Below are 13,872 nucleotides of genomic sequence, written 5' to 3'. Positions count from 1 at the left end.
TAACAACAGTCAAACCAAAGAAATAATGAAAAGTCTGATGACTCATATAAAATTAAAATATAATAAATCCATCCTAACTCAAAATTTGGCCCTTTGAATTATATCCCTTAATTACCATTATCATTGATTAAAAAGAAAAGTGCTCCATTTCCACCTCAGAGAACACTCAAACAGGAGTAGGAGGAGGAATGCAAATATTCTTTACACTCTCCCTGACTTCCTCTAATCACAGACAGTGTGTGAAATTTTAGCAAAAATGCAGAATTTGACAACTTCAGTAAGATACAACAGCAAAATAATGCAAAGATGGATTTCCATCAGAAACAATTGCTTTCATTCAAATCTTTGCTTTATTCAACTCACATAAATTTTTGATATTGCTATTCTTTTTCTGTCTCCCCTTTAGAACCAGGTAGAGAACTCCCCTACTACTGGATTTTCATTTACATAGTCTTGAAAACTGAAACCTTTCCATTCATTCTTTACTGTCTCTGTAGTAAGAAGTGACTAGACAGATCTGGACCAGAAAATTGTTGAAATGGAAATATTCTTAGGAAGAATTTGATCTTTAATAAAATGACGTATTTAGCAAAAAATTATGTGGTTGCAAATCCCTCATCAGACCCAGAGAGCAGTATTTGGTAGTGCCATAAATGAAATATCACCTTCACTGTTAGTTGTTCACCTTACTTTGATCACCTGCCTTTGCATGGTAGGTTTAATGGATAGACAAGCATGCAAGACTGAATAATCTGATTAATAAGGCAGATTGCCTGCCTGTATAATGCTTTGTATTTTTGATTTAGATGTTTCAAAAGGCCCATAATGAGCAAGGCAGGGAAATTTGAGAATCATCCACCTAAGCAAATTAGTTAAAAATTTAAGGCAAGAAATTCATGGTAAGAGTAGAGGAACTAGAGGAGCATGATGTCTGCAGGGATTCTCCTTTGTGTTTATATGCTCTGATGTTTAATAAAATGTTGGCTCTAGGCAAGGTTTTTCCCCATGTCTGAGAAATTTGTGATGTCTCACAAACAGATTCCCTGCACCTTTAGCATTTGATAGGGACTTGTCTTCAATGAGGCCACAAACAGAACCACCTTCCTCAATCCAAGTGTCTATTTATATGAGACTTGTAGGAATTTAATAACTGGAAGTGTAATTTCAATTTCCATCAAACCTGGAGAGTGGCCAGACAACTTGAAGGCCATTAAGAGAGCTAAGTGTGCATGAATATAAGCAAATGTGCAGAAAAATTATTGAACAAACCTCTTTTTTAGTAAACTTGGTTTAAAATGGTTGTTCAACATCAGCCTCTTATCTCTGTGCAATAATAGTCCACCCTCCTAGTGCCTTTGCTGCAGTTGTGAATCCTTGATGCTTTGGGCACTTTCTTATCTGCTGGTGTGTCCATTCCATCAGGAATCTGATGTGAAGGTCACTTTTTCTAACAGCTCCTTTGAAAATTTAGGAAGGTACAATGAACAAATGTGAGGTTTTGTCCCATTTCAAACATGCTCTGTATGCTTGAAACAATGGGTCATTCTTGCCTTTTTGTCCCCCATGTCTTTGAAAACCTGAGAGTCAAACACAGGTAGTATATCTGCCTTAAAGCAGGACAATTAAGGTAATTAGCCAAGCAACCACTCAGTCCATGTAAAGCAGAGGTGAGGAAAATAGGAGGGATTTCTCACCATGAAAGAAGTAATTGAAGTTACCTCCACAATCCCAGTAACTGCTGTCAACTGGAGAATTTAGCCACATGCAAACCAAAAAAAAAAAAAAAAAAAACAATGCCCAGGCAAAAGGAAAAGGGAAAACAAAGCATTTGAGACTATCACAGAGGAGATTAGATGAAGACGCCCACTACAGGAACTCTTGACACTCCAGCCAAAAGCTTAAGAGGCTGCCCTAAATTAAATGTGTCAGAACGTGGAGCTAACAAAAGCCACTGTGCCCAGGGGGCTGAGCCCTGCTCCCCGGGGGCCTCACTGCCATCAGAAATTAGTCACTGGGACAGAGGTGAAGGAAAGAGAGCCCTGGGAGTTGGGTGAGCAACAGGGGCAGGAGATGTCCCTTGGGATTGCTGCAATAGCCCCCATTCAGGGCAGGGTATGGGGTAACTGCTGGCAACAGGGTGTGCAACAATACTTGAGATCTGACCTGCCACAAAAAAATACAGATATGACTGAAATAAGTAATCTGAGGTGCTCAGAGATGATGGAGTAAGTGTTAAAATTGTTTGGCTGTGGAGAAGCACTATGGCACGAGTGAATAATAAAATTTTGCACTTGGCCTTTTCTGGCCCTTTGTTCCCCCACTATTTCCATTGTGGTGGCATTTGGACCATGGGACATGTTGGTGCCACTCATACTCGTCCCTTTCATGGCAGCCAGGGCCTGGTGAGCCATGGGAGTGATGGTTCCCTTGGCCCACAGCTGCTGCAGCTCAGGAAACACCTGGAGCAGGATGTGCTGTGAGGGATGCTGGAGCCCTTGCTTTGCATTTAGAGTTAAAGCTCAGGGCATTCCTGGAGGAGTCCTTGCAGACAGTGTGCCATAAAACTACTTGTTTTAACAAAACATACTTGCACCTGAGCTCGTAAGAAGAACTGAGGAAATGGTTTAGAGATGTATCTTTTCCAAAAGCTGCCACCCTTAGGTCCTGAGGCTGAGTACTGGCAGTGCTGCTGGTTGATGAGTGTGTTCAGCCAGCAGATCTGTACAGGGAGGATGGGCAGGCTCCTGCCAGCAGGGCTTGGTGAGATGTGTAACTCTGCAGGTGAATGTCCTTCTGTCCATCAGGACCTGTCCTGCAGAGTGCTCTGTGCCCCTCCTCTCAGCCACACCATAAGAGCAGATACCTCTTGTCATTAACTCCACCAGCTACTGGTTTTCTAACCCTTCCCTTCATCTGAGTGTCAGATTTTTCACTTGCAAATATCTCCAGAGCAAGCCTTCTCATCCAGAGGAAGCAGAAGGAAATTGCCCTCCCTAATGAGCGTGGGCTAAAAGAGGAGGAATGCTTCCTGTCTTCTAGGAACACAGTTGGTCCATCATAGATACTGTTTGATGTGCCTGAACTTCTCCTTCAAACAGACTCTAAAGGCAGGCTCCTGACTCATTCTTTTGTTACTTTTCACAGCTGCCAAGTGCCAACTTGCACACTGCAGCTAAATTCCAGCTGAATTTGGAGAAACTGAACTTCTCCATCTTATCCACATGGTTTCAGTTCCCTCTCACAGGTGTTGCCCTGAAATGTTGGGTAGCACTTCATAGGCTAAACTGCTTCCTTGTGCCACACTTGTCCAGAGCAACCTCATTTCAGCAAAAAGTTTGTTTTGCACAGCGTTACCTACAGGCTGAATCTGATGGGGCTCTCACTCCAGCTGGTGCTTCCCTTGGTTTCCATAGAAATGTTGTCAGGAGAAGGCTGAGTTAAGGACTGCAAAATGCCTCCAGCCCTAGGTCTAAAGTCAAGCCGACTCTAGTGCCAGTGTTGAACTTAATTCCTTCTCTTCAGCCCTGAGAGACTGAAAAGGCTGCTCTGCCACCAGCCAAGTGCAGCCGTGGGATCCGAGTCTGTATATCCCTCACATATAACAGCACTGTGGAATTCAGAGTTAAAATAGCCTGTGCAATGATATTGTCATCATTGTATGATAGCTTTAATGGGCTAATAGAAAAGCTGATGGGAAAAATCCTGGTGTGTATTTTTGTTGTTGTTGTTGTTTTTTTTCTTAATGGCCAACAGGTCAGCTGTAAGAAAAAAAAAAAATTGACAGGTTTAAGAGCTCAAAAAGATCCTGGAAACAGAGGCACTTCTGAGAACTCCAAGTGTGAAGCTGTAAAGTCTTGATATGCTAAAATAAAGGACGTTTAACACTTCAGCATTTGTCCTTTAATCAGCTATGTTGTGTTGTTGCAAATCCAGTAGGAGCTGAAAACAGGCAGCCTCTTCACAGTGCCTTTTATTTTTTTTTTTTTGGCTGTTTAATAAACATACACTAGATACAAATTTAGCCAATAAAAGGTTCATGTAGTATGTATGTATGTATAATACATGCACAAAAGGGCTATTCAAAATGCATAGCAACCACTCGGCAGGGTTTAATTTTCCTTAACAGTTTTCCATTTTCCTTTAAATTTGAGATGGGAGTGGGGGGTAGCAATCAGAATCCTTGGCATAAATAGGATAATAATAAGGAAGTTCCTGGTATTGTTGAACTAACAGTTCTTAGCAAAGCATACAACTGAATTCAGATAAAAGAAAGTTTCTGATTAAAAGGGACTTCATGAATGAAAAATATGAAAAGTTATTGGAAATTCCTCATAGCTGTAAAACATTGCTGTGCTAATCATATGAGAAATTAAAAACTAGCTGATATTTTTGTAACGTTTCTTCGTTTGGTTGACACTTTAAAAAAATATATTTTAAACACTATTAGCATTCTGTATGATAGCACACATAAATTATGTCAGCCAAACAGTACAGCAGGTTACATCATTGCCTTCTGTGACATTTATGAAGCCAGCATCTGGTGTGCACGATGGGCTGGCTTTTTCCAAAGCCTGTCTGAGGGGTTTACAGCTGGCTTTCCAAATATATGCCCTGCCATGTTCTTAAAGTGACACACACAAAAACACACACTAACCCCGCATCATTGCCAGGTTTAGATATTCATCCACTTTAGATTTTCTCACTCAGTGGAACCTCTTGGAGTGCCAGGTCTTGTGTGTCCTGGCAGGGAAGAGCCAAGTGTTAACCAGATGTTTCTGTTGCAATAACACCTGGGTGCCCAGACTGAAGCCATAATTTGAGTTTAGCACAAGGGAAGAAGTAGGAATTTTCAGTAGCTGTTTGTAGCACAATGCAAGGGTTGAGACTGCTGAGTGCTGTAGAATCTGAAGAACACAGAGGCAGGGGTTATTTGTAAGTTTTTGATGCTTAATGATAAAGATAATATTTTTTTTTTTTCTTCAGAAGAATCTAAGCTTCTAACTGTCACTATAACCTGGTAGCTAGCTGCCTTCAGACACTGAATGGCTCTGGGGCTCTTCTTAGGCACCTAAATAAGTTCCTAGCTTTTGCAATGTGATGGGTGAAAGACTGGGAATGTGCCTGCAGGGTTGTGTGAGTGCCAGGAAGATGGGATCTTAAAGAGCCTGAGATCTAGAAAGATGCAGAGTCGAGAGTGGTGACAAAATAGCATCAGCTCTGACAGCTTCAACAGGACATTCTGCAAGACAGACTGCCTGCTTTATTTGGACCTGTTCGTTTTTGGTTTGCTTTTCTTTCTGTATTAAACTGCACAAATTTCCTATGATGCATTAGCTAAATAGGTGGAAGAGCATCATCATCTTCTGTTTGCTGCTTTGTCTCCCTCTGCTAAAAAAACAACTTTTCTCTGTCTAGATTGACTGAACAGTCTTGTGGTTCGTGGGTGCAGATGCCTGTGTGCATGCATGTGTGTGTTTGTACATGCATACATGTACATGGAGCACTCCACCCACAAGTCCTGAATCGAACAAAGCCTGAGACTCCTGCTGTACACCAAAGCCTCTTACAGTTCTGATACATGATAATATGGGCAGTACTTCATCAAAAAGGTTGTCTGTGCCCCTCTGTTTACCTGGTTTTCTGAGAACCAAGCAGAAGTGAAAATCATTTTACAGAGAGGCATCTCAGCTCTCTCACCTGATTGAAGGAATTGGCTTCAGGTTCCCCTGCAAAATGCAGGAGCAAATCACAAAGCTGCTACTTTGTCCTTTTTTTTTTTTTTTTTTTTTTTTTTTTTTTTTTTTTTTTTTACCCTTAAGGTCTTCAGTGGCTTTAGATACCTTTCTTTAGGGCAGCAGTTCTTGCAACAATCCAGTCATTTCATCAAAGCCCCAGACTCTGGAGAACATGGACTGTGCCATCACGGGGCTGCTTTTCAAGGAGGCATCTGTGCTTAGCATATGGCAACTATTTATTATAGCTGTTGCATTGAGAAACAACAATTCCCATGATAATTGTTTCTCGTATATCAAGATGCTTCAATCTCTGTTTCCCACAACATTCTGCTTGTCTGGTATGTGTGTGCCAATGTCACCACAGCCCTCGCAGACAGTTGTCTACGTTTTGTCATTACTGAGGGTAAACAGACATGACTGGAGTGGGAAGGAGAGCGGGGGAAGTGGACTGCTAATTCAGTCTGTCTTTAGTACTGCACTGTGAAAGCAGCACTGAATGATTTGTGGGCAATATTTACAAATCTGCCCTCCCTCAATGTATCCATCCCTTTTTCTTCAAGCACACTTTGTTTAAGGGCATTAATGCTTGTTATTTGCCAGCTTGCAGTACAGACGATGCTTGCTTTTGTAAGAGGCTAGGGTGACTTTTCCACCCCACCAATCATCTACTGCTCTCTTCTTTATTCCAGAAGAAACACTCCTGTGTTTCCTTGAAAATACACAGCATATATGGACATTAACACAGGCATGGGTACACTTTCAGCACTACATACATTATACACCTTTTCTCCTTTTACATTCAGATATCACATGAAGACCTTTCATATGCTAGATGTCAAAATCCCTGAACATACACATTAATTATTAAAAAAAAAAAGAAAAGAAAAAAGAAAAGAATGAGAGGGAAGGAAGGAAGGAAGGAAGGAAGGAAGGAAGGAAGGAAGGAAGGAAGGAAGGAAGGAAGGAAGGAAGGAAGGAAGGAGGAAGGAAGAAGGAAGGAAGGAAGGAAGGAAGGAAGGAAGGAAGGAAGGAAGGAAGGAAGGAAGAGGAAGGAAAGGAAGGAAGGAAGGAGGAAGGAAGGAATAGGAAGGAAGGAAGGAAGGAAGGAAGGAAGGAAGGAAGGAAGGAAGGAAGGAAGGAAAGGAAGGAAGGAAGGAAGGAAGGAAGGAAGGAAGGAAGGATAAGGAAGGAAGGAAGGAAGGAAGGAAGGAAGGAAGGAGGAAGGAAGGAAGGAAGGAAGGAAGGAAGGAAGGAAGGAAGGAAGGAAGGAAGGAAGGAAGGAAGGAAGGAAGGAGGAAGGAAGGAAGGAAGGAAGGAAGGAAGGAGGAAGGAAGGAAGGAAGGAAGGAAGGAAGGAAGGAAGGAAGGAAGAAGGAAAGGAAGGAAGGAAGGAAGGAAGGAAGGAAGGAAGGAAGGAAGGAAGGAAGGATAGGAAGGAAGGAAGGAAGGAAGGAAGGAAGGAAGGAAGGAAGGAAGGAGGAAGGAAGGAAGGAAGGAAGGAAGGAAGGAAGGAAGGAAGGGAAGGAAGGAAGGAAGGAAGGAAGGAAGGAAGGAAGGAAGGAAGGAAAGGAGGAAGAGGAAGGAAGGAAGGAAGGAAGGAAGGAAGGAAGGAAGGAAGGAAGGAAGGAAGGAAGGAAGGAAGGAAGAAGGAGGAAGGAAGGAAGGAAGGAAGGAAGGAGGAAGGAAGGAAGGAAAGGAAGGAAGGAAGGAAGGAAGGAAGGAAGGAAGGAAAGAAGGGGAAGGAAGGAAGGAAGGAAGGAAGGAAGGAAAGGAAAGGAAGGAAGGAAGGAGGGAAGGAAGGAAGGAAGGAAGGAGGAAGGAGGAAGGAAGGAAGGAAGGAAGGAAGGAAGGAAGGAAGGAAAGGAAGGAAGGAAGGAAGGAAGGAAGGAAGGAAGAGAGGAAGAAGGAAGGGAAGGAAGGAAGGAAGGAAGGAAGGAAGGAAGGAAGGAAGGAAGGAAGGAGGAAGGAAAGGAAAGGAAGGAAGGAAGGAAGGAAGGAAATGAAGGAAGGAAGGAAGAGGCAAGGAAGGAAGGAAGGAAGGAAGGAAGGAAGGAGGAAGGAGGAAGGAGGAAGGAAGGAAGGAAGGATAAGGAAGGAAGGAAGGAAGGAAGGAAGGAAGAAGGAAGGAAGGAAGGAAGGAAGGAAGGAAGGAAGGAAGGAAGGAAGGAAGGAAGGAAGGAAGGAAGGAAGGAAGGAAGGAAGGAAGGAAGGAAGGAAAGGGAAGGAAGGAAGAGAAAGGACTATAAGGCAGTCTCCCAGCGTCTTATCACCAGCAAGACCTCAACTTCTGCTGCCTGACCTGGATATGATGTTCACTTATGGGCTTTAGGTCTTGGAGAACATTACAGGGCATATTTTGAAACTGCAGCAGTGCAGCATCAAGTCTCTTTGTTTGGCATAAATCAGTACAACTCCACAGGCTCTCAGCATTAGTGTCTTGGCCCATGCCAGTGAGATTTAGATCTATGGCATATAATAATGATTGCTTTGTTTGGTTTGTATGGTTGTTTGGGGAAGACAAGGAATAGGATGCACTTTTTATGAGTTAATAAAGTGTATTGTAACTGGAGATGGGTGAGCAAAATCAGCATCTGAGAGTTCTGTGCAACAGATAAATATTACACTAATTTCCTCAGATAGCCAGAGCCACTCTTGAGAAGCTGTAAGCACTGAAAATCATCATTTAATTTATATAAATAGAATTCAGGATTTAAATTATACATAGAGATGTAAGTTTGATGCAGCGATCCAGACTTGGGTTGGAAGGATGTTGACTGTTGCAATGTTTGAACAGAGGTTGGGCATAACCAAGATTTGAATTCAGACCATTCTGGGAGTACTTAAGCACAAAGAAGAGTCTATTAACTTTTGTGAAGTTAGGGTCTATTCAGAACACAGCATTGCTCCCTTTTGAAGGTCCCAAGCTCTTTGTACCACCTTGAGCAACACAGCATTTATGAATCTGGCTCCTGTTCTTTTGTGTGACAAGCACTGGTGTGCTTACATTGACCACAGGACATTCACATGTACTGTGACATTTGTAAGTTCCTCTGATTGTAACCAACTTCTGTGCTTTTATGTTAAAACCTGAGATAAAATACTTCTAGTTGTCACACAAGGTGGTGCAGCTCTTTCTGAAGATACATGACTGCTGCTTTATACCCTGCTAACAGGATCCTGTATTTGCATGTAAAAGTCTGACTTCATAATGCTGCTTTATTTTTTGTTTTGTGCAAGCTGTTTCTAGTTGAATCAATAGTTAAAACTGCTCCTCAAGGCAGATAAATATGTAATTAGTAGAAATAATGGAGCAGTAGTCAGTCAGCTGCAAAACTGATGCTTCATCTAAATGTGTGTAAGGCACTTTATTTAGTTGGCATGTTGCTAACATCTATTAAGTTAAATTATGAGAAGTGTTTCGAGGCCTTTCACACAGAATGTGAGGCCTTTAATTCCTTATTTACATGTGTGAATATATATGCATGGAGATTTCAACCCATGAATTAACTGCAGAGGAAAACAAACCACCAGATAAACACAAAGCCTGGGGTTGTGTTTGGGTTTAGTATTTCTTCCCTTTAGAAAGCAAAGAAGCATCCTTACAGAATTTTCTGATTAATTTATTCAAAGAACTTAATTGATGTATCACAACACAGTGCTATCATTTACATGGCATTAAAAAATGGAATTGCTTAGTCCATCACACTGACAGCAGCCAGCTGAGAGACTAGCATGAAATCAACCTTTGGTGGGCATTTTTATGAATTTGAAATGTGTGCTTCTATTTAAGCTGGCCTTGTGTTACTGAGTGTTCTAAATACTGAAATACTGTGCAGTAGTTTGTTAACACCAGCTAACACTGGTAGGGATGGATGGATGGATTGATGGATGGATGGATGGTTCCAGATCCTGTTGGAAGCCATCATACATCTAATAGTTTTAATGCAGAAAAAAAACTCATACAAAGCAACTTCTGATCTTCCCTACTGGAAGAGATGTTTTTAGTTTATCCCACCTGATCCTTCAGGGTTTGGATCTGGAGACCCTGACACCTCTACAGGCCACTTAGTGGTGTCAAGTGGGGCAGAGCTGAGGCATGACTGAGACCTGGGAAATGTCATCTCTAAACAATGGATGTCTCTGCTCTGCAGCCCAAGATTCTCTACCAGAAACTCTGCCAGAAACAGCAGGGGAGGTGAGGAATGAGAGAAGAATAGATGGGTGAGAAGAGAGTATCTCCCTGTATCAGGGTGTTTTACCAGTAGCATAAAAATAGCTGGGAAAAAAATTACAGATCTTTGGTTTTTCATCTCCCTACATGCACCAAGTAACTTGTCACACTGCCTCATAAAGATCTTAAAGATGATTTTAATACGTGAAATTTCCTCTGTCTTCAAAGAACAACAAGACTTTGAGACAGATATGTGGGAATTCACTCAGCCAAGCACTGCAATTTCAGTTTGTCTGCAATGATCTGCAAACCACAGACTCTGAAATGAGCAAGGGGTTATGTGAATGTTCCTTCTAAGTATTTATTTTTATTTTCTCCAGCAGAAGTTGTCAAATAAAGCATGTCCTGCCCTTCAGAGCTTTTGCAGTCTGTGCAGAGCTTCTGCAAGCCAGGCCTTTGCTTAGTACACTTAATTAGAGTTTGCTTATTATAACAGTGGAAAATACAAGCTGGTTTGACTCTGGGAATTAAATTTTGCTGCATTCTATTCTTGGTTACCATCAGTTGCTTCCTAGTATTGGCAAAGATGCTCATGAAATCTGGGCATATCTGGAGCAGGAAAGGTTGGTAGATTTAACTAGGAGACATTAAAAGTTGATTTAATAGAGCAGTAGCTTGGACTTTAGTATGTAGCATAATTTCAGCATTGCTCCAGGGTAAGTATTCAATTTTGACATTTTTTTCTTTTCTTTCCAGACTAAATTAAACAGATGCCTCTCAATATTCGTCTTTGATAAACATATTCTGAGAATCCTCCATCCAATTGTAAGTGATTACGTGGCTAAAAATGCAGTCTGTAACAGAGAAAACAGATGTGGCAATAATTATCCCTATGCCCTGCATATCAAACATTAACTATTGCTGCTGGAAAAAAAAGGCGGCTGAAATCAAAACAAAGTGGGATTTGCTACACCAGATCACTTTGCCTGACACTATCTTCAGATATGGACTGAGCCTGATAATTGATAAGAATACCAGGAATGCTTCCTTATAACATTATAAAGAATGTATAACACTTCTTTGGTTCACTATCAGTTGTTTGCATGATTCTTCCACTTCAGGCATGAAACTCAGAGTGTCCTGGGTCCAATTATAATTATTTGAGTGTTTTAAATCTACAACCTCAATTTTCCATGCAGATTTACTATCCCTAAAAGCAGTAGCCAGCTGTGCTCTGCCTTCAGTTATATGGGAATTGAAATGCCTTGATAGGAAATTTGAGGTTGGATCATTGAAAATAACTTATGCTTGTGGCTCTTGTGGAAAATTCCATGTGGATGTGCAAGCTTATCATCTGACCTTCCAAGATGCTGGTGAGATTAGCACTAGCCAGAGTGACCAGGGTGTGTGCAAGATCTCAACCCAGGCTAGGAGGCTTTTTTTCTTCAGCAAAAGTCACTGCAGATGTTTCTGGTTGCTCTTATTTTGCTGTCACATAGCTGAAGGTGATTCATTTTGAAGACATAAGTGTCCAACAAGTAGCCTGCAACATGAATTTATCTCTTCTGGTTTTTTCTGCTTCTTTTTTAAAGGGTTTCACTTCTGGAAATTTGAAGCTCCTCTCTGAGGCTGACAAAGGTATTTTGCCCAGATTCCCATCAACTGAGTGGAGGCATCTAACCTATGGCACTTCAGGGCACTCATCCAGCACTGGCTGTCTGAAAGCTGCAGATCCAAACTGGTAGTCTGTCTTTCTTCACTTGCCAGTCCAGGATACAGCAACTATTTTCAGAGGCTCTCCTAAAATAGGTGGGAAAATATTCTCCTCCAATCACCTGAGTGTGGCTGTTTTGTCTCTGCCTGTAAAGGGAGCTGCAGGGCTGGCACAAACTAGGAGCCTGGTGGCTTGGTGGTGGTGGCTTGGTTTCCTGAGGTGTGTTATTCCAGTCAGCCCCATGGGTCCTTTGCTTCTGCTCAAGCTAGGGGAAAGCCAGTCTCTTACAGAGGTTATTCAGCTCACATGAGACCTGAATCTGTTCTTGGCAAGCGCTGCTTTTCCTTTGGCTGTTAGAAATAGGCAGCTCAGATAGCACTGGGGTGAAACCAGATTGTTTTCCTAAAGTCTTATACCACAGTAAATGGAGAGAGGAGTTTTTACAGAACCTGGGAGCTCTTTTGATTCTCTGGAACCTGTTGTTCTCAAAGACTATGTGTTAACATCTATGGGACAAAAATGCCACATCAAAAGCTTTGGATTTCATCAAGTGAAAATATATGCTGTATTTATTAGAAAATAGTCTGCTGTGACATGCTTTTATTTTAGAAGTTAAATAGAATGAAAAATTGAAACTTGTCAACACATTGCTCCATAGAAGTGGCCTTGCTCATGTTAGTTCTGGTCACACTAACACAAGTTAGAAGTCTGTGCCATTGTCTTCTGATGTGCAGATAAAAGTGGTTATCTCTTTTAGTTGTCTGGAGTGGTTGATAGATAAGATCAAGCTACTGTGCCAGGCTTAACACTTCAGTTCCTCCTCAGCTGGTCAGGCTTTGGGCATGGGATGGACTCACTGATGGGGAGCATGACTCTGTAACACAAGGTAGCCAGAGGCTGGTGGTTAAAACAGAGAACTAATGCCAACTGCTTATCATTGACAGGTACACCTTAGAAATTGGGTGAACTCATCCCTGTGAATTGTGTGAGAAACAGGGCCATGCTCTCTGTTAACCTGCTTTAATCTCCTTCAGGGCACCACAATTTATCATCCTCCCCAAGTCAAAGCCTTCTCAGTACAGAAGAATGGGCTGAAGTTCCATGGCCAAGGATCCTTGGGGCACAAGTGTTCAGGTCAGAAAAATCTCATGGAATTTCTGGGTTTTAAATATCTCTGTTTACAGTATGTTCTGATTATATTTTGTGTTGCTCCATGCATGTCAAATATACTTACAGGTTGGTCTCCCAAGGGATGTTGTGGGGGGCAGACAAGGCTTGGTTTCTTGCAAATCTCTCCTAAAGTTGGGCAAAATGTTTAGAAATATCACATATGTGCACTCAACCAGGAGAAAGGTGTGGTATGTTAATGTGGAAAACCTTGTGTCCTGCTCTTGTTATAGATGGAAGACATGAGAACTATTGGAAGCTGAGGCAGCTCCCAAGACACAGCTGAGAGCAGGCTGGGCTGGTTCAGAGCACAGGGCCTTTGCATTCTCCTGCATCTTGTGCTGAGCAGCAGCAGGAGCAGGCACTGCTTTGTTCAGCAGCAATCACCACGCTAACACATGCTTTTGCATGTGGATAACTTTCATTACCTGACCAGATTTGCTGATCTCCTGGTAGGTACCTCACCCCTTGCACAGCTTTGTGGCCAGATTGTATCAGGCTGATGAGCATTTCCAGCCACAAACAAGAATGATCTTGTTTGATTTTGAAAGCCATGACTTGGGCAAAATCCCATTTTTCTTTTCTGATCCATCTTCTGCTGACATCAACTTAATGTCTGAATTCTTTCCAAGCACAGTCAGAAGCACAAACTGCAGGTTTAAGCTCACCACGGGCAGTGAATTCCCTCTCACATCTTAAAAGCCTTTTGCTTTTCCACAGCTCTGTAGCATCTTGTAGGTCTCAGGGGGGGAATTAAAAGTTGTAAATTTCTTTACCCGTCCCCCTTTCACACTTCTAAGAGTGAAAAATAAAATGCTGCCAGCATTTTATTTTTGCAGCAGGGCCATCCCTCTACCTCTGAATAAACATTTGTGTGAGGGCTCTCATTCTTGCCAAGGTGTTAGGATAACATTCTCATGCTGATTCCCCTGTCCTCCTTCAGCACCCCAGTGCTGCAGGTCCATTTCCGAGGCTTTGAAATGGCCATGCTCTCACCTCATCCCATACACATGGAAATGAGATCACCAGGAGGAGGGAGGGAGTAAATCCCATGGGGAAGCCAACAGGTTAGGAAATTATGACCTT

At 42.1% G+C, this 13,872-nt stretch overlaps 1 protein-coding gene across 1 annotated transcript in view; it reads left to right on the top strand.

The window, feature by feature from the left end:
* FAM120B (family with sequence similarity 120 member B) overlaps positions 1-13,872 on the top strand; it is an 88,404-nt gene that overhangs the window by 65,526 nt on the left and 9,006 nt on the right. The window contains exons 10-12 of the mRNA XM_079299330.1: positions 10,662-10,730; positions 11,498-11,714; positions 12,654-12,753. Of these exons, the coding sequence (XP_079155456.1) occupies positions 10,662-10,666 (5 nt within the window). The 3' untranslated portion in view covers positions 10,667-10,730; positions 11,498-11,714; positions 12,654-12,753. The remainder of the gene's footprint in view (positions 1-10,661; positions 10,731-11,497; positions 11,715-12,653; positions 12,754-13,872) is intronic.

The sequence above is a fragment of the Erithacus rubecula genome (assembly GCF_903797595.1).
Source record: "Erithacus rubecula genome assembly, chromosome: 2".
Lineage (NCBI taxonomy): Eukaryota > Metazoa > Chordata > Aves > Passeriformes > Muscicapidae > Erithacus > Erithacus rubecula.
This window is presented reverse-complemented; position numbering and strand designations above follow the sequence as displayed.